General features: G+C 44.0%; 1 protein-coding gene across 1 annotated transcript in view; it reads right to left on the bottom strand.

Annotated features, from left to right (window-relative positions):
• Positions 1-4,430: 4,430 nt before the first annotated feature.
• TM2D1 (TM2 domain containing 1) overlaps positions 4,431-24,701 on the bottom strand; it is a 38,004-nt gene continuing 17,733 nt past the window's right edge. Inside the window, exons 5-7 of the mRNA XM_074265780.1 lie at positions 12,421-12,494; positions 6,606-6,738; positions 4,431-4,728 (exon numbers count right to left, since the gene is read on the bottom strand). Of these exons, the coding sequence (XP_074121881.1) occupies positions 6,628-6,738; positions 12,421-12,494 (185 nt within the window). The 3' untranslated portion in view covers positions 4,431-4,728; positions 6,606-6,627. The remainder of the gene's footprint in view (positions 4,729-6,605; positions 6,739-12,420; positions 12,495-24,701) is intronic.

The following is a 24,701-nucleotide window of genomic DNA, read 5'->3' as shown; positions in this document are numbered from 1 at the left end:
CCCTGCCTGGGTCCCTTGCTAATCTCCTTCCTGAGACTCGACGACTGGACGGATGCCTTTTGTTTTGACCTGGTGGGTCTCCTAGTTAAAAAAGCACAAGGGTGGGGGCTCGCTAGCTGATTTTTTAAGTGGATGCTAAGCTTGCAGAGGACCCATCACTGGGGTCAGTGCCGGAGCATTTTCTTCATTCATTCACCACAAAAACTAATACTTCCGCCACGCTGAGCTCTTCCAGGATGGTTGGTTTGGTTTCTCGGCCCCGAGTGCGATCTCCTTGGGGCGGGGAGGTCCCGGTGTGAAAATTCTCTCCCCTTCTGCAGATCAGAACCTCGCCTGTCCCAGGGGGTTCTGGGATGACAGGGGAGCTGCCCGGAGCAGAAGCAGTGCTCAGACTGAGGACTTCAGGAGCAGCCCCCACAAAAGGCTAGTCCTTGACTGGGACAGATCCCCTTATGTCTTAGAGCAGCTTAATGGGTCAGCAGCCTTTTCAGTTCCGGGTCCGATAGTCTCCTGGTTATAGTGTTTGCTTACAGTAGATTCTGTCCCATTCAATAAGACTATTAAGTGGCCCAGCACTGTGTAGACCACCGGGGTAACAAGAAATCAGTGAAATGGTTCCTGCCCTCAAGGAGCTTGCCTTCTATTGGGCGATTCCATTCCATCCCACAAGTATTTATAAAGTGAGCATTGATTGGGCCCATAGGAGCTATGGGGGTGGAGGGGGGAGAGGCACAAGGCCTGAGGAAGTTTGTATTCTGCTGGGAGAGTAGACAGGAGAATACCAGAGGAAGTCAGCAATGGACTTCCGGTAATAAGAACTGCTGCTGAGCCTCTCAGGACTGGGGTGGCCCCTCGTTGTCCCTTCTGAGGGCTAGTGTCAAACCTGGCTGAGCCTGAGCTCCAAAAAGAGAGACGGGGCCATTCTGTCTCAGTGTCTCCGAGCGGTGGATGCCTCAGTGTCAGAGCCCCTCAGTTAGGCCCGAGCTCTTCCCCAGATCAAGGAGTGTAGGGAAAAGGGAGAGCAGCAGTGGGGCAGGAGGGGGTCTTGGGTGATCCTGCTTCCCCAATGGAGCTCCTCCTCCCCTGCTTCCCCACAGGAACTGCTGGACCCGGCTGTATGGCAAGGAGTGCCTGCCAGCTTGCCCGCTGGGCATGTTGGTGGAAGTTTAAGGCCCAGATGAGGTTTTTCTTGGCAGACAATAAGCTCAGAGGGCAGAGCCATTTCTCTCCACACTCCGGGAGCTCTGGATCTGCCCATTCTCCAGTCCCACCGAGTTTTCCCCATCTGCTGGAGGCCCGTCCAGAGCTGAGCTGGATGTTCAGGTAGGGAACACGCTAAGGCCAGGCAGGCTCGGCGCGCTGCAACTTTGAGCCAGGCAGCTGTCAGAGCAAGAACCGGCCCAGAAGGAGCAGAATCACTGCAGTCTCTCCAGGCCAGGGAAAGCTCCAAGGGCCCATTCCGTGCTGGCCCCTTGTCTGCACTCAGCCTGATGGCCATCTGGCAGCCGAGGCGTCTCAAGGGCAGCCAAGAAGCCGGGCCCCGGACCCGGGGGCCAGTGGCAGTCCCAGATCGCAGGACTTGGCTGACCACGTCCCTCCCAGCTGGCTGGGCTGGAAAGTGGCCGGTCTCTTGCCTCTGGGGCCATTCAAAGTCAAGGGGCCAGGGGGTTGGTGTCTTTCTAACAACACAGGGAAGAGAACGGGTTTCCAACCAAAAGGAAACCTGCTTTCCTCCTCTGCCTAGCTTTGCCTCTGCCTTTGGAGGCAGCGAGAAGGCACTGGGATCCTCACTCGCCAGTGGCTCCCGTATCCTGCCGAGCAGGTGCTGGACAGGCTAGCTTTTCCCAGATGGGCTTGGTGCCTTTTGGGGCTCCAGGCAGTAACAACCCTGGGGAGACTCCAGAAACGCCCATGCTGACTTAGCCAGGCCAAGAGCGGGCCTTTGGCTTCCTTTTGTTCCTTGGTTGGCTTGTCTTTGGAAGTGGGCAGGAGTACAGACAGCCTTCTTTTCCCTGGCCCCCTGGGGACACCTCTCAGAGCTGGACCCCCGTGAGCCGCAGAGCGGGGACCGGAGCTCGGGCCTGGGTGAAGAGTGAGCCTCTCTGGATCCTGGCTGTTGCGGCTTGAGCCAGGATGGAGCTGCAGGAAGTTAGTTACAGGTTCCCTGTAGCCTCCTGGTTCTTTACACGGATTTCCCAATAAAAAGTTTGGGCCCAGTTTTATACACAGTCCCTCATGTGTGTGCACACGTGTAAAATATGGCCCCTCGTTCCTCTCTCCGCACTATTCCATGGACTACAGCCCCTATCACATACCAGTTTCCAGGTACCTTCCCTCGAGATTACTGTATGTCTCCTGTGTGTTTCTTTCTTTGTACAGGGTCTCTCCCATTGGATATGAGCTCCCTGAAGGCAGGGACCAGGCATCCTTTCAGCCCTTCACAGTTCCTGTGCTCACAGACTGGATGAATTAGTAGGAAATGGCCAGTCCCCACAAAGTCGTTTGGGGGGAGGAAGGTCACTGAGCAGAGAACGTCTCACACAAACTGGATGGCCTGGGGACTGGGAGCCAGGGAGGAACTTCCTCACTTTCCCAAAGCCCCCGAAATGCTGGAAGCCCCCGATTGGGCATCCTTGTCCATTCTGAACAGGTGCCCGGGACCCTCTTAGTTACATTTTGTCCCCTAGTGCCCAGGATGGTGCTCTGCAGGGGGCCAAGCACTGAAGTAACTACTGGGTGCTAGATGCTGGAAACACAAAACCCAGGAGTTCCTGCCCTCAAGGAGCTTACCCTCCCCCCAGCATCTTTTTATCCAGAGGTCACATAGCATCACACACACAGCAGACCCAGGACAACTTGAGAGGGACAGTGCCAGCAGCTGAAGGGACCAGCAGTGATCATGGGGAGCAAGGAGCTGGCACCGAGCTCCCAGAGGTGGAGGAGAGGAGGGATTCGGAAAAAGGCTCAGCGGGGGAAAGGCGGAGGGAGACGGAAGGTCGTGGAAGAAATCAGCCAACCAGCACTTACCAAACACTTCCTCTGGGGAAAATGGCGGCTCCAGACCAGAAGGGGAAAGTGGAGTTGGAATTTGGGACGGGACATGCTCATGTGTGATGAGGATGCTCTTACAAGCCTGCTGGGGACCACTCGTCACACACACAGCTCTAAAATGCCTCCCACTCCAGCCCCAACTCTAAATGCGTCAGCTAATTCTCCATCCAATGGATTTCTGATCCCATCAATGGGAGGATTCCCTTCAGACAGCCCCAGTGCGGGCCTGTCCTCATCCCTGTCCTTCCACAATCTGTCATCCTTGGTCCCCTGAGGCCCTGGGAGCCTTCCTTGCCTTACCAGGTTCCTACTGAGCCCCCGGGGTTCTCCACTCCTCCTTCTGCTACATCTCCAGCCCCTCTCTCTGCAAAGCATCCGTCATCCTCTTGCCAAACTCCTCACCCACAAGGCCCTGCAGCAGTCTCACACCCTCCGCCTGCCTCCTCATCGTCCTTTGATTGAACCTGTTTCCAGTGGGATTCTCTGACTCATCACTAGACAATACCTGAACAAATTCTTGCATATTATGAGCAGAAAAAGGAAAAAAAAAAAAATGGAAGAATATCCATCCACCGGTGCATGGACTGTCCATGCTAATCAGTAAGGAAGACTTCCTTAAGATAATTCCTGCTGTATGCCTTAGTTCCCTCATTTGTAAAATGGGGATAATAATAGGGTTGTTATAAGGGTCAAATGCTGGCCCCCAGGGATTGCTTTTCACAGGATTTGTAGGCAAGCTTTGACAAAGGCCCGGACACTTTCATGGCAGAAAAGCTTGGGTAAAGAGGCCCAGAATCCACTGTGCTGACCGGTGCTTCTCAGGTACATTACCTTCCTAGCTGTGTGACCCTGAGCAAGACATAACTCCAACTGCCTCACCAAACCCCCCCCCCAAAATGAACAGAAAATGGGGTAACCATTATAAAGAGCGGGAAACTGGGGCTTAGAGAAGGACAGTCAGTTCTAATATGGAAATATGTTTAACACAATTGTATATGTATAACTCTATCAGACTTCATGCTGTCTTGGGGAGGCAAGAGAAGGAGGGAGAAACATGCGGAACTCAGGATCTTGCAAAAATGAATGCTGAAAACATGAAGTTGGAAAAAATAAAACTGAAAAAAAAGACCAAAAAATTGCCGTACATATAATGAAGGAAAAAATAGAATATTAAATTTATAAATTTATAAATATATAAAGAATATTAACTTTATTAAAAAAAAAAAAAGAAATGAAGTCATTTGACCAAGGTCACAGAGATAGTGAGGAACAAAATAACCATATTCAAACCCAGGCCCCCCCAAATCAGAAGATAACTCCATTCAGACTTATACAGGAAAGCCCAGAAATAGCGTAAATGAAGCACCCATAGCAAAGAGGCCATTCTATTGTTTTATTTTGAAGAAGGAAAAACGACAAGCCACAACTTGCCTCTAGAAAAGGCATTTGGGATGGGACAGGAAGGCGAGTGGGGGGTGAGAAAGCCCTCATGGGAGACAAGAGGCTTCAGTCTCCAACCAACCAAATCTCAGAATAAAATAGCTAAAAGAAAAAAAAAAAAAAAACTCCAGTAAAAATCACATTGAAGCAACCACGACGTGCTGTGCAAAGGGGAACGATGAGGAAGCCTGGGAATTCACCCTCTGGAGTTTTCTTAAAATCAAGGAGGCACCAAACCTAAAAGAAAAAAAAAAAAAAAAAGTCAAGTTAAAATCTCTTTTTTAAGGGGCAGCTAGGTGGCGCAGTGGATAGAGCACCAGCCCTGAATTCAGGAGGACCCGTGTTCAAATCTGGTCTCAGACACTTAACACTTCCTGGCTGTGTGACCCTGGGCAAGTCACTTAACCCCAGCCTCGGGGGAGGGAGAGGAATCTTTTTTTTATTACTGAGATGCCTCCTTTAACAAGGATGGGCCTTTGTCCACTTTGTCCTCCTCCTCCTCCTCCTCCTCCATCAATACTTTGGCCACCCTCAATTCTATTCTTGCCAGTTTGATGGGAATAAAGGGTCATCTCAAAATTCTCATGCTTTGCCCTTCTCTGATAATCAGTGAGGCTGGACATTTTTCAAGTGATGATCATTTGTGATTTCTTTTCTGAAAACTGTCTATTCACATCTTTAGATCACCTAATCATGATGGACTGGGAATTGCAACTAGGGCTTTTAAATAGTTTGTCAAGTTTCAAACGTCACATTTGCCACATATATTTTCTGTTATTTCCCTTTTAATTATATTAAGTTCATTTTGCAGAATATTTTCAAATTGTTCATGAAGTCAAGGACATCTATTCTAAATCCTACAATTCCTTGAATTAAAAAAAAAAAATCTTCCTACCATAAACTATCTATACCATATATATATACATACACACACACAAACATAAATATCTATAAAAACTATATCATATTTATATCATAAATATCTAACATTGCATTTTCTTCTACCTTGTTCTATTTACCAGACCAAGCTGCCTATCATATTAAATACATAAATTAATATTATCATTTGTATTAAATCAGCACATTTAATATAAATTAAACACAAATTAAAATGGCAATATTGCCATTTTTACTATTTTAATCCAACCCATCCATGTACACTGAATGTCAGTTAACAATTATTTATTAAGCGTCTGCTATGTGCTAGGCACTGTGTTTAGCACTGGGAATATAAATAAAGGCCAAAGATAGCCTAATCTAAAGGAGATGAGGTGCAAACAACTACATATAAACAAGATAAGTCAAATAATCAGCAGCAAGAGCAGGAAAGGGACTTTGGCTGAGACTTAAAACTATAGAAGTTGCTACTACTAATACTACTGCCACTACTCCTGCTGCTGCTGCTCTTCCTGCTATTATTGTTACTACTACTGTTCCTGCTGCTGCTATTACTATTGTTGCTACTCCTACTGCTGCTGTTCCTGCTATTACTCCTGTACTTACTACTTACTACTACTGTTCCTGCTGCTGCTCCTGCTATTACTGCTACTATTGTGCTACTGCTGGTACTATTGCTGGTACTACTGCTGCTGCTACTACTATTACAACTACTATTATTACTACTGCTATTATTACTACTACTGCTACCACTATTACTACTACTACTACTTTTACTACTGCTGCTGTTACTATTACTACTACCACTACTACTGTTATTACTCTACCACTACTACTACTATTGCTACCACTACTATTACTATTACTACTACTACTGCTATTGCTGCTGCTACTACTACTACTACTGCTTCTGCAGCTGCTGACCATCTTTTGTCACCCCAGGGGCAATGAAGGCAAATCCTGCTGGTCATTTCTTATAGAACAATAATATTCCATAACATTCAAATACTACAATTTCAGCCATTCCCCCACTGATGGGCATCCACTCAGTTTTCAGTTTCTTGCCACAAACATTTTTGCCCATGTGGGCCCCTTCCCCTTCTTTAAGCTCTCTTTGGGATATATAAGCCCAGTGCTGGGTCAAAGGAAGGGAAATCAAAATGTTATAAAATCGAGGGCAGATATAAAATTATTTGAGATTAAAAGTAGTCGCTTACCATTGAGTTATTTTCTAAATATCTATGGGTACTTCTGTGTTTTTCTAAACGTTTCATTGGTAATGCTCAGTCTTGTAAGTCTTGTTCCATAATAATCTATAATGTAACTAGTGCCATCTGAAGGACCAACAATCTAAAAGAGGAAAAAACAATTAATTGCAAAGGTAATTACCATCTTTATAAGGATTTTGTCCTTATGATAACATTCTATCTATTCTAAGATGAAAACACCTTAGAAGATAAGTTTTTTAAGTAGCATTTGGTTTTAAGAAGTACCCAGGAAGCCCAGTATGTTAAGCTGACAAAAGTGCTCCCTCCTTCTCACTGACTTCAAGTCAAATTAAAACCTAATTTTTAGGGTTTTAGAAAACAGCCGTGAGTCTAAAAAAAGAAATTTGTAGACAGAAGACAAAAGGGGTTTGGCCACACACAGAGGGACCAAAGCAGGCAAAAGGAAGGCAAAGTCCCCACAGAGGCCCTGAGCCACCCGGGTTTCTTTGGTCTTCGGGGCCCTCTCATCCCGGAGGCCAGATCTTCTCCTTAGGACTCCTTGCAGCGCTCAGCCCACCTCCGTCTCTTGCCTTCAGGAGTCCCACCAGACCTCTGGGGCTGGTCTTCAGGGGTGACTCTTAAGGGGACAAACCGGAATCAGGTATCCGGGCCCTGGGAATGCCAAGCTCCCTTCATCCTCTTCCTAGATGAACACAAGCAGCCATTTCCTTGGGAGAAGTCCGAGATGCAGACTGGAGTCTCTAGCCGGAGAACAGGCTCAGCCTCTGCTCCCCATGCCCCCAATTGGCCTGCTGTGCCTGAGGGACAGCCCAGGACAAGGAAGCAGGTGGCTTTCTGTCATGAAGAGTGTTGAGTGTGAATTCTGGGCACAGACAAGTCACAGGATCCTAGCTTTATCCAACCCCTTTTTCACAAGAGCCCACTCAGGGGAAATGGCCTGTCAGAGAACATGTGGGCATCAGGTGGCTCCAGAGGCCCCTGCTCCCTTAGTCCCCCATTTCCTCCTCTGTACAATGTGACCCCAGGCCTCGGGTCCTCACCTCATGGATCCATTGTAAGACCCAAACAGGATCCACCAACTCTGGTGATTCTCACTCTGGTGAGGGTAAGATGCACGGCATGAAGGGGCCATGTTGGCCGAATCTCAGAGTCACAGGCCCCTGAAGCAGAGACTCACACTGAAGCCCAGAGCTCGGCCCCTTCTTCCGGCCTGCATGTTCATTTCCAGGATGAGAGGGCATGGCCAGCCCGAGGCCTTACACCTCTGATGCGTTTGGCCAGAGACCCGAGGGGTCATCCTGAGGCACCTAGGGGAGGACTTCCACAAGCTCTTCACCAGGTTCTCTCCCTGCATTTGTGACCAGGCCTGAGAATTGACCAGCCTCCAGAGACTTGAAGGTCAGAGGATGAGCCTCAGCCCTGAGACCACTTGAGACTCTCTCCATGGATCAGTCACCAACCATGAGAGGTGCATCCAGGACCCCTAAAATGAAGCTCAAAGAATGGGCTACATGGGGCCCAGAATATCAGAGGTCAAAAGGGGGCAGGGGATGCGCACAGGACTTGTCCATCCCACTTTGAAAATGAGGAAAATGGGGCAAGAAGTGAGTTCAAGTGTCAGAGGTCACTTGTGAGTCCCTGAGTCCAGGGCAGGGGCTCTCTGCCATTCAGGCCTCTGCCCCTGGCCCCTTCCTTCAGTGACAGATGGTAACAAACCTTCTGCTGTTTTCTGACCCCAAGATTTCTGGTAACCAGAGTTTTGGCCAGACCCACAAACAGACCCAGGTTTAGCCTAAGACAAATCCAGATTCAGATTAGGTCAGAGAGCCCATACTCTGGCTAATGTCATTTTCCTAATTGGGCTCCAAGCTAAAGATCACACCCCTAACTGTTTTGTTCATTATCAGCTCCATAAAACAGAAAAGAAAGGGACCAGAGGCCCTGAGGGTCCTGGGATTGCCCCTGGTCTAAAACAACACCAGTTAATTGGCGTAACAGTGCGGCTGATGGCAAAGGGGGCTGTGCTACACATTTTATTCATTATTCCTCCAGTGAGGAGGCTAAGTCACTTAATAAGTCTTCCAGCAAGGGAGGGGCCCTGCTGAGACCTTCCTCCCCACCCCTTTTCCAGAATACCCGGGTACCAGCTCACAATCTTCTGGGGATAAATCCAAAACAAACGGGGATAAGTTTGGAGAGTACCAACAAATGCCCCAAGTCTCAGGCCCATCGTCCAACTGCTCATGGCAGGTCTAGTGTCAAACCCAAGGCACCGACACCTCCTGCCACAGCTCATGGCATCTGAAATGGCCTCCCTGACTCGCTCGGGCCTCCCCCACCTCGGCCTCTCCTCCACACTGTTAACAAGGGGCTTGTATAGGTGTGGACTAGAAGTGGATAAAGGCTGACCTCTTGTTTGCCCCATAAAGCTCTCCATGACACACTCGTGCTGCTGTTTCTGCTTCCCCCAGGTTGTGCCCCCAACACTCTCCTTGGACACTGAGTAAAGGCTTCTTGGGGACAGGAGATGAGAGTCTGAGCCTCACCAGGTGAAAAGGTCCGGTCTGCACAGGCGAGGCAGAGGCAAGGTCTGCAATCTTCTACCACCCTCAGGTTACTCCTCTATAAAAGAAGGGCACTGGAGTGCCACAGGGAGCAGCCCAGGTCTACACACTAGACTCAACCAGGCTGGGTTACACAGGCAAGGAATCCCAACCAATTTCTGTAACAAGGCTGGCCGGGTGAGCTGGGCCTGAACAGCTCCACGAGCAAGCCAAGCAGCGGTTCTCATGGAAGCAGAGGGATACTGGGGGACTCTCAGACTCCAGAGAGCATGGACTCTGGGCCCAAGGTAACAATGTCGTATGCTCTCTCTCTCTGCCTCTGTCTGTCTGTCTGTCTCTCACACACACAGAGACTCTGGGCCCAAGGTAACAATGTCCTGTGCTCTTTCTTTCTGTGTCTGTCTGTCTCTCTCTCACACACACACAGACTCTGGGCCCCAAGGTAACAATGCCCTGTGCTCTCTCTCTGCCTCTGTCTGTCTGTCTGTCTCTCACACACACAGAGACTCTGGGCCCAAGGTAACAATGTCCTGTGCTCTTTCTTTCTGTGTCTGTCTGTCTCTCTCTCACACACACACAGAGACTCTGGGCCCCAAGGTAACAATGCCCTGTGCTCTCTCTCTGCCTCTGTCTGTCTGTCTGTCTCTCACACACACAGAGACTCTGGGCCCAAGGTAACAATGTCCTGTGCTCTCTCTCTGCCTCTGTCTGTCTGTCTGTCTCTCACACACACAGAGACTCTGGGCCCAAGGTAACAATGTCCTGTGCTCTCTCTCTGCCTCTGTCTGTCTGTCTGTCTCTCACACACACAGAGACTCTGGGCCCAAGGTAACAATGTCCTGTGCTCTCTCTCTGCCTCTGTCTGTCTGTCTGTCTGTCTGTCTGTCTGTCTCTTTCACACACAAAAGAGAGACTCTAGGCCCTAGGTAATAATGTCCTGTGCTCTGCCTCCACCTATCTGTCTCTCACACTCTCACAGAGACTCCAGGCCCAAGGTAACAATGTCCTGTGCTCTCTCTCTGCCTCTGTCTGTCTGTCTCTCACACTCCCACAGAGGCTCTGGGCCCCAAGGTAACTTACTATCCTGAGCTGTTTCTCACATACGCACACACACGTATTTGAACATATTCCTGTAACACTGAGCTGCCGAACACCTTGTCTAAGTTGGGTAATGAATAGTAGATACGGTTTCTGGAACTGCTTGAGCTTCAAGTTAAGCCTAATTCATTTAGCAACAGATTTGTACAAAGTGATTTGCCATTATTTAGCATCAGAACAGAAATGCTAGTCTCGGACCTATTTTTTCCTAGGATGGTTTTTCTGCGTTTTCATTACAAACATCACGAAGTGTAAAAGAAAAATCGTAACGTGTGTTTGGGGAGGTCATGAGACCATGCACGATGTGTTTCTGGGATCACAGCCCAATAGAAAAACATTGCTAACCACTGGGGAGGAATATTTAATGGTTAAAAAAAATGGGCCTGGAGAGCAGGAGGAAAAGTTCCCGAGAAGAGCTCTACACAAAAAAAGCAGGAGGGAAACATCTATGATGAACTGGAACAAATATATTCCAGCCATAAATATTAACATAGATTGATAATGCTTGTAGTTAAAAGTTACTCATATTTGTTTAAAAAGGATTCATCTTGAAAATGCCTCACTCAAGATGCAGCCACATGTTAAAGCTCATCACGGGGTTGCAGGATGATGTGAAAACTCGCTTGGCGAACTTGGAGAGAGGCCGCCTGCCCCAGTCGAGAGCATCAGAGTTGGTCTTCCATCCTAAAATAACAGCAGGGGGCCCGAGCGTGCCAGTTCTTCCCCCAAACATCTTCCAATTCTCAGGGAGGATTCACCGCCCCAACCCCCTCCCCAAGAGGTCTTAAGGAAGAGCCCAATCTAGGCCTTCAGCTGCCGCGAGGCAGAGGCTGTATCAGTTGCCGATTTCTGGAGGTCCTTTCCAAGTTGGTGATTTTATGTAAATCAGAACCGCAAGGAAATGCTACGGCGACCAAAAGATAAAGCTCCTTCTAAAGCTCTCAGACAGATGGTGGGACCGTGGAGCTATTTAGTTTTGGAAGTCTTAACTCTTAAGAATCCCAACGATACATTAAATTTCTTTGAATGTCATTTAACATGAGACACCACTTTTCTAACATATGTAAAATGTTACCTTAGCCTCTTCATGCCTACTTGCCTGTCCCACAGTCGAGAGAGGAAGGGCATATGCTTGTGGGTGAATATAGTAGAATTTTAAATTCAAAACTAATATTTTCTTTGTTTAATGCTGCTGGTCTTATTCTTTCCCCAATGCTGCCTCCTCCTCACAATATGGCAGCCTGCATATTTCCCTCTTAGATCCGCGCTTTTATCTACAGAATAAAGGCTGAGTGCACAAAGCAGAAAGAAGGTGAGGTCTGGAGACGGGGACAAAAGGCAATCGAAGGCGGGTAACCTGCACACCTGTGGCTGATCAAGGAAGGGGCCGACTGTGCCTAAATCAGGCACTTTAAGTGTTTGACAAACAAAGGAAGAAATGTGTTTTGAAAGTTCAAATGCTAAATATGGTGACTCATCATTTAGGCTCCGAAAAGCCTGCATCTGGGACAGGAGCCCTGCAAGGTAAATACCCAGGGGTGTCTGATGCTTAGAAACATGGCGGTTACCTGGGAGGCCAACTTGATGGAGCAGATTTGGAAAAGATGAATAACTGTCACGCTCTTAGTGAGATATGTGAGAGAAATTTGAAATGTATTATTAGTTCCAGACAACGTGCAAAAGACTTTGATACTCATGCCAGATGCCATCTTTTTAGGCCCCTAATTCTACTACATCTTACTCTGTGAATGGGTATATCCAGAGACGCACAGTCCAGTGGACTACGATCGGGCTCAGAGAAGGCCTTCGACAAAGGCACAAAAGTTTGTGGAGACGGCGTTTACTGGGATAGAGGTGTCTGGTCTGGAACCAAACCAAGTGAGACTAGCTCATGCTCCACACTGCTGGCATCTCAAAGAATCAAGGCCTGAGAAATGAAGGCCAAGTAACAGAGGATAAAGTTCCTCCTTTCCACTCGGAGAGGAGCCTTCTCAGAGACAGTGTGGAAATCCAGAATCAAAAGACCAAAGTCCCTGGCTCTATGCACATATTCTCATTTTGCATGAACGAACACACACACACACACACACACACACACACACACGCACAAATAAAATGAGTATACTTGGAAATCAGCTTACCTGCATTGAAATGAGAATGAAATCTATCAGACTGCCAATTCCACAAAATCCTACAGTGCAAAACTTTAACAAACCTAAAAAAATAAAGGAAAAGAAGTCTCCAAAGTGTTCCACAAAGTGAACAGAACTTTTCAATTTTGCAGGGAGCTTGGCAAGATGCTCCACACTGATCCTTTTATTTCAAGAATTTGAAACTGGCAGAAGAATCCATTTCTCTAACAAAAGTTCATGTGATCACACATGAAATATATTTAAAGAAAGAGTAAAAGTCCAGGGTTCTTAACTGAATTAACAGACAAACATCAGGAAGAAAAATGTAATAAAAATTTGCAAAAGTTCTTCTGTGCTAAAAGTCTAAAGAAATAAATCTTTAAGTTGCAGTTACTAGAGTTACAAAATAGCTTTTAAAACTGAAAACATTTCTTTATGACATCTCTATTTGATTTAGAGTCAACAAGATCTGTTCCCCAGTTTTAATGTGCATAAATTCATCAGGAAAACTTCAAATGAAAAAGTTTGTAATGTCTTATAAAAATGTGGCCGATTAGAGTACAAATTTGGATATCACATTAAATTTAAAAAATCAAAACTATAATAGGACAATCACAGAATCAGGGTACACAGCAACCAATTAATAAATGCTCATTGATTCAATTAATATACTTTTATTAATCATCTACTGCACGCCTGGCACTACTAAGTGTTAGGTTCACTGACTCACTGATTGAACCTTAGGAGTCAGAAGGGATTAAGAATTCATTTAGCCTGAAGAGAGCCATCTATACCCAGAGAGAGGACTGTGGGAACTGAATGTGGATCACAACGTAACTCTTTTTGTTATTGTTCGCTTGCATTTTGTTTTCTTACTCATTTTCTTTCCTTTTTGATCTGATTTTTCTCGTGCAACAAGAGAATTACATAAATTATGTTTACACATATTGAATTTAACATAAATTTTAACATGTATACCAAATATTGGATTGCATGCCATGTAGGGGAAGGGGTGAGGGGAAGGAGGGGAAAATCTGAAACACAAGGCTACACAATGGTCAATGTTGAAAAATTATCCGTGTTATATGTTTTAAAAATAAAAAGCTTTTAAAAAAAGAATTCATCTAGCTCAATGTGAATCTGAATAAAAGAGTGTTTAGGAGTCTGAGAATATAATTTCAAATCCTCCCTCATGAATTCACTCTGGGCCTGTTTACTCATCTGTAAAGAAAGGTCAGACCTGTTGGCCTCAAGGTCCCTTCCAACTGCAAATCTATGATTGTATTAAGGCTTCCAATGAGGGAAAATCCATGTCTTCCTTCCAAGCTATTCCATTTTTATCTGTTAATAAACATTTTTTTCAGTCCACAAGAATACATCTTTCTGCATCCCCAAAGTAAGAAAGGAAAATGAAGCCCCCGTTACCAACACATACACAAGCAGAACAAATTCCCCAGCTGGTGGTGTTCCCAGGTCCAACTTGCACTCAGAAGCCCTCACCCCTCTCTCTGGAGGGAGGCAGTTCTCATCATGAATTGGTCTTTGCAACAAGAAGTCCTAGGCCTTTCACTGCTATTTCTTTCCAGCATCACTGCATAAATCTTGGCTCACCTCATTCTCGGGGCTCACAGGAATCTCCCCACCATTCCCTCCATCATGTCTTACAGGCACCACAGCCTCCCGCCACATTTCTATACCATCACCTGGCCAGCCTTTCCCCCTTTACCAGGCAGTCCCCTAAGGTTCAAATTTTTTTGCTGTGGCATAAAGAGCTGCTGTAAGGAGTTTTTGGAATCCTTAACTGAAGTCTGGTTTGCCCAGGATTAATCCCTCCCTTAATCTGTCTTCCATCATATATATCCTTCTGCCTATCAAAAGAAATAGGTTGGATAACCAAGTGTGGGTGATGCTGTGGAGAAATTACTGGGCCAGCAGCCTCTCGAAGGCCCTTCCCAACAGCAACATTCTCTTATTAATGATTTCATCTCCATTGCTGATAAGATAAAATCACAGATTTGGAATTAGAAAGGATTCTGGAGGTCTCCTAACCCAACCCTAACCCCATCATCCTGGACATGGAGAAAGAGAAGCCCACAAACGGAGTCACTTGCCCAATGTTGGAGAGGCAACAAGTAGCAAACCTGGTTTCTGAGTCTCCTTCCAGGGAGTCATGACACTTCCTAACTCACATCAAACAGAAGGCTTGGGGCCAGAGCAGCCCAGCATTAAGTCATACTCCAAAAAGGGAGCATGAAGATCCAGAATCTCCTTCTTTGAAAATCTTTCCACACAATAGATGAGCATCCACTTGGGATGGCTGAGGTACAGATCTGCCTTAAATTGAGAGTGATGGCCCGGAAAGCATTTCCTTCTCTCCAGACCCAGAACCAAAGACTCAATCAAGGACAAAAATAAAAGACGGAGGGATAAGAAATCAAAAGAGGGAGAGGGGAACCACAATTAAATAACCGAAGAAAGCAAAGAATAGAAACATTCTCACTATCATTATTGTTGGTCACAGAGACATATATGGGTACAAATCATGGAAATGATAATTAGAAGAATAACAAAAACTCAGATTTATATGACACTTCCAGGTTTCCTCAGAACCCCTTGAGAGAAGTCATCCAAACTTCCATTCAGCAGGTGAGAAAAGAGCCTAACTCCAAGTTCCACAGTTAGGAAAAACCAGAGCTCGGCCTCGGAAGCAAGCTTTCTGCACGGACCAACACGCTTCCTTTTACACATCCGGCTTCTAACTGATGAGATTATTTTGTACATAATGCCTTTAAGAAAAGTGGAATTACTTTTAAAATGTACTGGGATAAGCACAGCACCTGGAATGGAAAGTCACTGTCATAAGGGCTGTGCAAAGTCAAGTATTAACATGTGGGTTGAACTGTGAACCGGTCTGACCTTTTGATTTGTTATTGTTTGGACTTTAGGATTTGATTTGGAATTTGCTGGATGGATAGGGGAATTAACCAAACTATTTGAACCTTTGACCTGGTGATCTTGCTCCTGGGCACACCTATCAATGAAGCTTTTTTTTTTTTTTTTTTTTTTAAAGGAAGGAAAGTGTCTATATATTAAAAAAAAAAAAAAAAAATTCCCAGCTGCACTTTTTTGTAGTAACAAAGAACTGGAAACAAAGTGGGCGTTCGTTGCCGTTGGACTCATTAAACAGCGTGTGGTACGTGAATGGAATGGAGTTATGCTGTGTGGTTAAGAAGCGACGACTGAAATTTGGAGGAATACAGTAAAGTTGATGCAGAGGAGATACATAGGGTCTGAGCATCAAAAAAGTTAAAATGAATACAATTTGCAAACCCAAAGATAACTAAAAGGATGCCAACTTCTAAGTAACTGAAAAAATAAGTGCCCTAAAAAGGGGCAGTGAAATACACGTTCCACTTCCCATCAGGGAGGCTGGGGAATCTTGAGGTCAGAACGGTGACCACACTATCAGACAAAGTCATAGATGTGGGTGCGTTAGTTTAACTGGTTTTCTTCATAACAAAGGAGGCTTATGGGAGAGGGAAAACGACAGGTAAGATTAGATCCAAAGTCAGCGATATAAAAAATAAAGGGCATCAATAAAAGTTTTAAAAATATGAATAAGAAGAATAACTAGGAACACATTCAGGCTAATTTGTGTTTCTATTTAAAAATAAATCTCAGAAGGCCAACTCGTGGGTACAGGCCTGCTAGGACGCACTAAACTATCACAAATGTTCGACTATTAAAGGAAGATGCCCTTTTGTCTTTACGAGAGGCTCTCTGGGTGCCCTCTTATGACTTTCTGAGGGTGTTCCAGAAGCTCATATACTTAGTGTGACAGATCCTTCTGCTGCTCATCTAAAACACTGACATATAAGCAGACATCCATGCTTGGACTTGTCAACCTTAACATTGATCCATTTACAGAAGCTACGAATGGAGCTACGGCACAGTGTGGTGTTATGGTTAGAGCGCTGAGCTTGAAGTCTGAAAGAGCTGAGTATGAATCCTACCAGAGATGTCGGGGTAGTCATTGTAGTGAAGGGCGGGGTCAGAGACCCCAAGAACTCCTCCTGCTCTCTGGAGGATGCTGGGGGATGCTCCTCTCAGGAGGCTCCAGCACCTATCTTCCCTGAGAGGAGGGCTGGGAGGAAGTGGGAGCCAGCCTTTGCCCACCTTTTTGGGAGGGTGCCCCTTCCACGTGCAGGACCCCGATCAGGGGCTGGGTTCCCCCCAACTCTTCACAAGCCACAGGCCGTTCCAACACAATGGGGGCGCCTCCCAGATAACATCCTAGCAGACTGAATGGGGCAGTGACAGGGCGGCTGAAATGACCTATCCCTCATTTAGCTCTGAGCCACTTCTCTCCCTTGAAAACAGTCACCATTAAGGAAGGCACTCTACCGAGGTGGCCCGCCTGGGATCAGAATCCAGGGACGGGGTCATTTTGTGACTTCACACAAAATGCATCTGCATTTGGGCTTTTACCTTTCGGTTTTAAATTCTTCCGCAATCCTGTCTCCAGTAAACAGCCGCTGGATTAGAAATCAGACAGACCTGGGAGCAGTTACGCGGATCTCAGTTTCCCTTAAACAAGCATAATATCAATCAACCACAAGCACTTATTAAATGCTTACTATATACTTGGCCTTGGGCTAACTGCTAATGATACAAAGAAAGGAAAAACACAGCCTCTGCTACAGCTCCAAAACAGCAGCTAGATACGGGCCCAGAAGGTGTACAAGGGAGATGAAAAGTCATCTCTGAAGAAAGGCTCTTTGGGGGCAGAGATTGAGAAAAGAAGCTAAGCCCCATTAATACGCTGCACAAATCTGAAAATCTGCAGCAGAAACCTCCGGTAAAATTGTTGTTGCTCATGACTAATATGGTAAAAAGTTTTGCATGCCTGAACATGTAGAACTTATATCAAAATGAGGAAGGAGGAGAGGGAAGGACAGAGAAAATGTGAATCCCAAATTTTTACAAAATGAATGATAAAAATTTACATGTAGCTGGGAAAAAATTAAGTACTCTTTTGAAAAAATCACTGCAGCAGTTCAGCCATTTGTGACCCCATGTGGGGTGTTCTTAGCAAAGATATTAAAGCAGTTGGCTATTTCCTTCTCCAGCTCACTTTACAGATGAGGAAACTGAGGCAAATAATAAAATGACCTGCTCAGGCTCCCACAGCTAGTATTATTTAAGGCTAGATTTGAACTCAGGTGAGTCTTCCTGCCTCTGGGCACAAGAGTTCCCCTCCACAGGTATCTTGCATACTAACATGCAGGATTTAAAGACAAATTCTTAACCAAAAATGAACTACTACAGAAAGAGGAAAAGCAACCGTCTGTATGAAGCTCCCATCATGTGCCGGGCCCTTTGCCTTGACTCGGAGCACGTTCACAGACTGTTCCCCAGATGCTCCTTCCCCATCCTGACCTCCCAGATTCCCTAATCTTCCTTCCAGAAAGCAGCAGGGGCCTGGAATTAGGAGGCCTGAGTTCAAATACAGCCTCAGACACTTACAAGCTGTGTGACTTCAGGAAAGTTTTTTTGCCTGTCTGCCTTAGTTTTTTCAACTGCAAAATGAGAAGTACAGCAATGACCTCCCAAACTTGAGGTGAAGAGAGACACTTGTAAAGAAAAAGACTGGCAGCAAATTGATGTCATTGTCACGTTCATAACAGGAACTGCTTCCTTTGTGTTTTATACAATACAATGATGATTAAAAACAGATTTCTGTAAGCAGTGAAGATTTGCAAAGCACTTTTCTTCCCATAATCCAGTGAGTCATGCAAACAGTACCAAAGCCTCTTTCTGCAGAAGAAAAAACTGAGGCTTATTTCCAAAATATATAGAGAATTGACTGAATTTTATAAGCAATCAAGCCATTCTCCAATTGATAAACAGTCAAATGATATGAACAGACAATTTTCAGATGATGAAACGGAAACTATTTCTACCCATATAAAAGGACGTTCCAAATCATTATTGATCAGAGAAATGCAAATTAAGACAACTTTGAGATACCACTACACACCTGTCAGATTGGCTAGAATGACAGGAAAAGATAATGATGAATGTTGGAGATATTGTGGGAAAACTGGGACACTAATACATTATTGGTGGAGTTGTGAATGGATCCAACTATTCTGTAGAGCAGTTTGGAACTATGCTCAAAAAGTTATCAAACTGTGTATCCCCTTTGATCCAGCAGTGTCTCTTCTGGGCTTATATCCCAGAGAGATCTTAAAGAAGGGAAAGGGACCCATATGTGCAAAAATGTTTGTGGCAGCCCTTTTCATAGTGGCTAGAAAGTGGAAACTGAGTGGATGCCCATTAGTTGGAGAATGACAGAATAAACTGTGGTATATGAATATTAAGGAATATTTTTGTTCTGTAAGAAACGACCAGCAGGAGGATTTCAGGAAGGCCTGGAGAGACTTACAGGGACTGATGCTGAGTGAAATGAGCAGGACCAGGAGATCATTATCAACAACAATACTATATGATGATCAATTCTGATGGAAGTGGCCATCTTCAATGAGAGGATCCAAATCAGCTCTAATTAATGAGTGATGAACAGAATCAGCTACACCCAGTGAAAGAACTCTGGGAAATGAATGTGGACCACAACAAAGCATTTGTACTCTTTCTGTTGTTGTTTGCTCGCATTTTTGTTTTTCTTCCCAGGTTATTTTTATTTTCTTTCTAAATCCAATTTTTTTCTTGTGCAGTAAGATAACTGTATAAATATGTATACATATATTATATTTAACCTATTTAACATGTATTGGTCAACCTGCCATCTGAGGGAAGGGGTGGGAGGAAGGAGGGGAAAAGTTGGAACAAGGTTTTTGCAAGGGTCAATGCTGAAAAATTACCTATGTATATGTTTTGTCAATAAAAAGCTATAAATAAATAAATAAATAAATAAAATTTTAAAAAAAGAAAAAAGAAAAAACTGAGGCTTTTGGTGCTATGTGACATATCTAAAGCTATACCACTGGGAAGTGTCTGAAGCAGGATGTGAACCCAGATTTCCTGGCTGCACATTCAATGTTCTTTCTCCTATTTCTCGTCATTTTTAACACATACACACTGCATCATTCAGCTTATTAATGATGGAATGGAAGACGGCACCTTCAAGAGAGGAGCTAGGCAGGAGAGTAAGTAAGCCTCACACACAAACACACTCACTCTCTGTTTCTCTCTCTGTCTCTCCCTCCCTCCGCTCTCTGTCTTTCTCTCTCTGTCTCTGTCTCTCTCTTTCTCTCTCTCACAGAAACTTTCATTAGCCTAGTAACTAGTAAGTAACTAGACTAGTAAGCCAAATTTTTCACCAGTTCCAGGATTACTCGTGGCACAGGACACCGGGCCTCCGTTTTCTAACGGGATCCTTTCCGCAGCCAGTTCCTCTATCCTGTGGAGCCTGGGTCAGATGAGGAAACGATGTGCTTGTGAGAGAAGGGGTGACAGCCATGGGGGCTGCAGGAACCAGATTATGGAGTATTTAGTTCTCTTTCAAGTTTCAGGCTCAGGCAGCTGTAGCTGCGCCAGCTCACTGCCTCCATCTGCCTGCTCCTATCTCCCCACAGAGTTGAGGATGTGTAAGGAAGCAGATGGCCCTGAACCCCTGATTCTAGGATGGTAGAGGGAAGGGAAGAAATCAGGTGGGGGGCAGAGTCAGAGGCAACTGGCCAGTATAGAAGGAGGAGAGCTCCCCAGACCCCAAACCAAGCCAGTGGCAAACATCTGGCTGGCCCTACAATTAAGTACAAGCAGAAGCTTGAGATTTGGGGTAATTCCCCTGGAACTTGAGAAAGATTTCTTTGGCAAAAGAACATCTAAGGGAATTTTCAGTGTACATTGATATAACAAGAAGAATCCTTTATTAATCCAGCACTAAGATTTTTTATCATATTTTTGAGCAGTTCAGATTAAATTTTTTTTCACTTTTTGGAGGGAAAAAAAAAAGCTTCTGCCTCATCATGATTGGCAATCTTCTGATAAATTAAAATTAAATAGGGGCAGCTAGGTGGCTCAGTGGAAAGAGCACCAGCCTTGAATTCAGGAGGACCCGAGTTCAAATCTGGCCTCAGACACTTAGCACTTCCTAGATGTGTGACCCTGGGCAAGTCACTTAACCCCAGCCTCAGGAAAAAAAAAAAAAAAAGAAATTAAAATTAAATAGGTGTCAGAGAAGCCCTGAGAAGAGGTCTGGTCCTTGGCTCTGTCAGATAGCAAAAATATTTCAAAACTCTCTCCCTAACAACATCCTAGTGCCAGCGCAGTGAGGAGGCTTCGTTTCCTGCTGACCCGTGATTCTGCCCCACAATCCCAGGCTGACCAGGAATGGAGGTAACATCTGACTAGTGACAAAGCAAAACCCAAACAGCAGCTTTAGCAATGGATTAGTGCAAAAATCAAACTTCACATCTTAAAAATACAAATTCAATAAGGGGATTTACTCAGCCACAAAATAAAATGGGGAACACAGATTAATTTTTTAAGTCACCTGCTTTGTTACAGGTTAGATCTTGCATCTCTGCCCCAAGTCTAAAGAGTCTCTCTTAAGACCAGAGTGCATTTCTTCCTTAAGGCAGCCTCCTTGCCAAAACCCTGAAGAATCAGATAATAAATCTAGCCATTAGTCACCAGGATTCCTTTTGCTCTTCCACCGACACAGAGCAGCTTTCAATCCTGAGAGAAGCTTAACTTGCAAATCTTTTTTATTTGGATTTAAGAACTTTCCATTATGTACTGGTCCAGACGGGTGACTTCAAACTTACTTATTAATCATATTTTTGAAGCGTCCAAATACTATGGACAAACCTAAGATTTTAAACTCCAGGACTAGAACTACAACACACTGTTATTCTCATAATAAGAAAATATTTACACTTTGAGACGAAGAGCATTAGGAAATGGGAGTATCTGCAATCACTGGCTCCAAAGAAGGCTTTCTCTTCAAGAAGCCATAATCTCTTAATGCAACAGATGGGCAAAATAAAATGTGCTACTTATAGCATAGCAGAAAAAAATGTCACAGATGTTAACACAGAATTAAACATAAAGACAGAATATTATTAGAAGAACAAGACTTCATATTGAGCAGACAAATGAAAGGGTTCCAGATGAAGCTGCCTTGATGTATTCTGTATTAAACACAGAACAGACTGAATGAAAGGGATGATGGGAGGCCTAGAAAGGAAACATTTCCTAAGACTGAGCAAAACAAATTTTTTAAATCTTATCAAACTTTATTGGGAAAAAGACCAACTTTCTTTGCTCTCTGCTGCTGGATAAAGGTGAACCAAAGGAAAGCCCCTAACACTGAAAGTATCTTCTTTCTTTAAATTAACCACTGTGGGGTCCCTCCAATGTACAATGGAAGTCTGGCTCCTCCTGGTAATAAGCACCCCAAATCAGGGGCCACCAAGTGACTCTGAAGGTCTGTACTACCTCCACTTATTTGTTCAGCTTCAAGTCAGAGCAATTTCAAAAGATTCACGATGGAAAATGTGATCCACATCCAAAAAAAAGAATGAGGATTGAAGCAGACTATTTTCACTTTGAGGGCTTTTTCCCCCTTTTCTTGTGGTTTTCCCCTTTATTCTGAATCTTCTTTCACAACATGACTAATATAAAAAAATGATGAATATGACTGTACATGTATAACTTATATCAGATTGCTTGCTGTCTTGGAGAAGGAAGGGAGGGAGAAACATTTGAAACGCAAAATCTTATTAAAGTGAATGTCAAAAAAAAAACTATATCTATTACTATATGTAATTGAAAAAAATGATAAGCTCAAATCATAGGTACTTCCTGCAATGGTGTATTGCAATGGTAAGATTAGGGTCTTCAGAACATTTCTCCCATAAATACACACATCACCAGTGAGAAGGAGGAACATAGACAATGAATTCACAAGCAGATGCACTGTGTACATGGCTGGGCCTGGCCAGCCCTAGCATTTCCCTTTCCATAACTGAATGAGGGCCCCGCCTTCTACAACCAGTGGGTAAAAGAAAGGCTATTCTCCTCCTTCCCACCCAGGATAGAGGGAATTCTATCAGGAACTGGGCTCCTTTTCAGAACAGGCTAGCTCTTCCCTCAGAGCATTCTTTCTGCCATTAATTAATTAATCCTTCTAAAGGATTGTGAAGAAGCTTATGTATCTTTCCTGACTTCTCTGAAGTATTACTGGCCAAGCAAACTAGTTAAGTCTGAGAAGGGTAACCTTTATCTGTGTTACCTGATCTTAATATCCTGCAATTTCTTCAAGTAACGGGGCTGCGGGTGGAACTCAACTGTTCTGGGTTCCCTGCTCATCTCCCTATCCCTGATGTAATTATTATACCATTCAATATGCAACAGTGAATACCTGAGGGAAAAATAGCAACCAACTATTTAGACCTATTTAGCATCTATTTAGAGCTCTCTCATTAAAACATACAATGCTTTTAGAACTATATTGATTATTTTTACAATGTGAAAGACAATGTGGTCTAGTAGTAGGACAAGCTCTGACCCAAGAAGCCCTGCTTTGGGCCCACTCCTCTGCCATCTTCATCACTGCTACTCCTGTACAAGGGAGCATCTGTCCCTTCCTTTGCCCCAAGTCTGCCAGCCTGGGTCCAGCCTTTACTGCCTGGGACAACTGAACAAGCCTCCATATGGAGTCACAATGTGGGGATTGCGAAATTATAATTTATTATTAGCAAATGTTTAAGTTGAATACTTATTCAAACAATACCTATTGTCTATATACCTGGGGGAGTCACATAAAAATTTTCTTGGGCAAAAAGGAGTCACGAGTAGAAAAAGAAATCCTGGCTTAGATAAGCTACAGCTAAGTGGAACAGTGCTTAGAATATTAGGTCTAGAGGTGGAAAGATCTGAGTGCAAATCTTGCTAGTTGTGTGACCCTGGGTAAGCCATGAATGCTGTTTGCCTCAAATTCCTCATTTGTAAAATGGGGACAATATTCACAAACCATTCACCTTCCAAGGTTGTTGCTCAAATGAGATAAATAACTATAAAGTGCTTAGCCCTGGCCTGGCACATTGTAAATGCCACATTAAATATTAGTTTTATTAGTATTCAAAAACAACTGAATAACTAGACCAAAGAGCAGATACAAATGGTTCAATGTCAGTGGGGAAGGAGTAAGTCTTTAAAATGGCCCTGCGCTACATAACATTTTTATCAAAACTAGAATGAAACCATAAAAGGAAAGCTTCTCATATTCCCTTATAACACAGAGAAAATTAGCATGGATATGCTAATCCCTGTGCAAGGATGACATGCCATATTTTTCTATTATACTTCAGTGGAAAAAAAAAAAAAAAAAAGGCAGGGGTGGCAATCACGATGTCAGATAAATCAAAAGCAAAAACACACTAAATTAAAGGAGATAATCAGGGAAACTACATTTTGTTAAAAATAGAATTATATCAGTATTAAACACAGTTGTACCAAATGCATGTAAATTCTTAAAGAAAAAGTTGAATGAATTCCAGGAAGAAATGAACAGGGATACTATAATAAAGGAGGAATTCAATTTTCTTCTCACAAACCTAGATAAATTATGCCAAAAAAATAGAAAAAGTTAGGTATGCTAAACCTCTGGAGAATACTGAATGGGAATAAAAGGAGTACACTTAATCTCAGCTATAAATGGCACAATAACAAAAAAAAACAACCTTTTATAAGAATATAAAAACCTCACAAATACAGAAAAGAAGAACTATTAAATGCCTTTTTTAGCAGCTAAAATGTAATAAAAAAAAGTTGTGATCAACAAAAGATCTTTGAAGCATAGATTAAAAAATTACTGGAAAGAGGGGCAACTAGGTGGCACAAATGGATAGAGCACCAGCCCTGAAGTCAGGAGGATCTGAGTTCAAATGTGACCTCAGATACTTAACACTTCCTAAGTGTGTGACCCTGGCCCAGTCATTTAACTCCAATTGCCTCAAAAAAAAAAATTTTTTTTTAATTACTGGAAACTAAATAACAATCCTAAAGAAGGGTTGGATCAAAGAACAAATATAGAAACAATCAATAATGACAGTAATGAGATGGCATACCACGATATGGAAGATGTAGCCAAAACAGTAACTGGGGAGAAATATATATTTCTAAAATGAATGCTTCTCAGATTTCCTAATGTTTTAAAGTTGTAGCTAATCAGACTAAGTAACTTTCTGAATGGCAAGTTCCAAAAAGATCTCAAAAGGCAATAATGGGTCAAATTTAATAATAAAATTCCAGACTGGTTT

This window comes from Sminthopsis crassicaudata, chromosome 4 (assembly GCF_048593235.1).
Source record: "Sminthopsis crassicaudata isolate SCR6 chromosome 4, ASM4859323v1, whole genome shotgun sequence".
Classification (NCBI taxonomy): Eukaryota; Metazoa; Chordata; class Mammalia; order Dasyuromorphia; family Dasyuridae; genus Sminthopsis; species Sminthopsis crassicaudata.
Note: the sequence above shows the minus strand (reverse complement) of the source record. Positions and strands in the feature narration are given on the sequence as shown.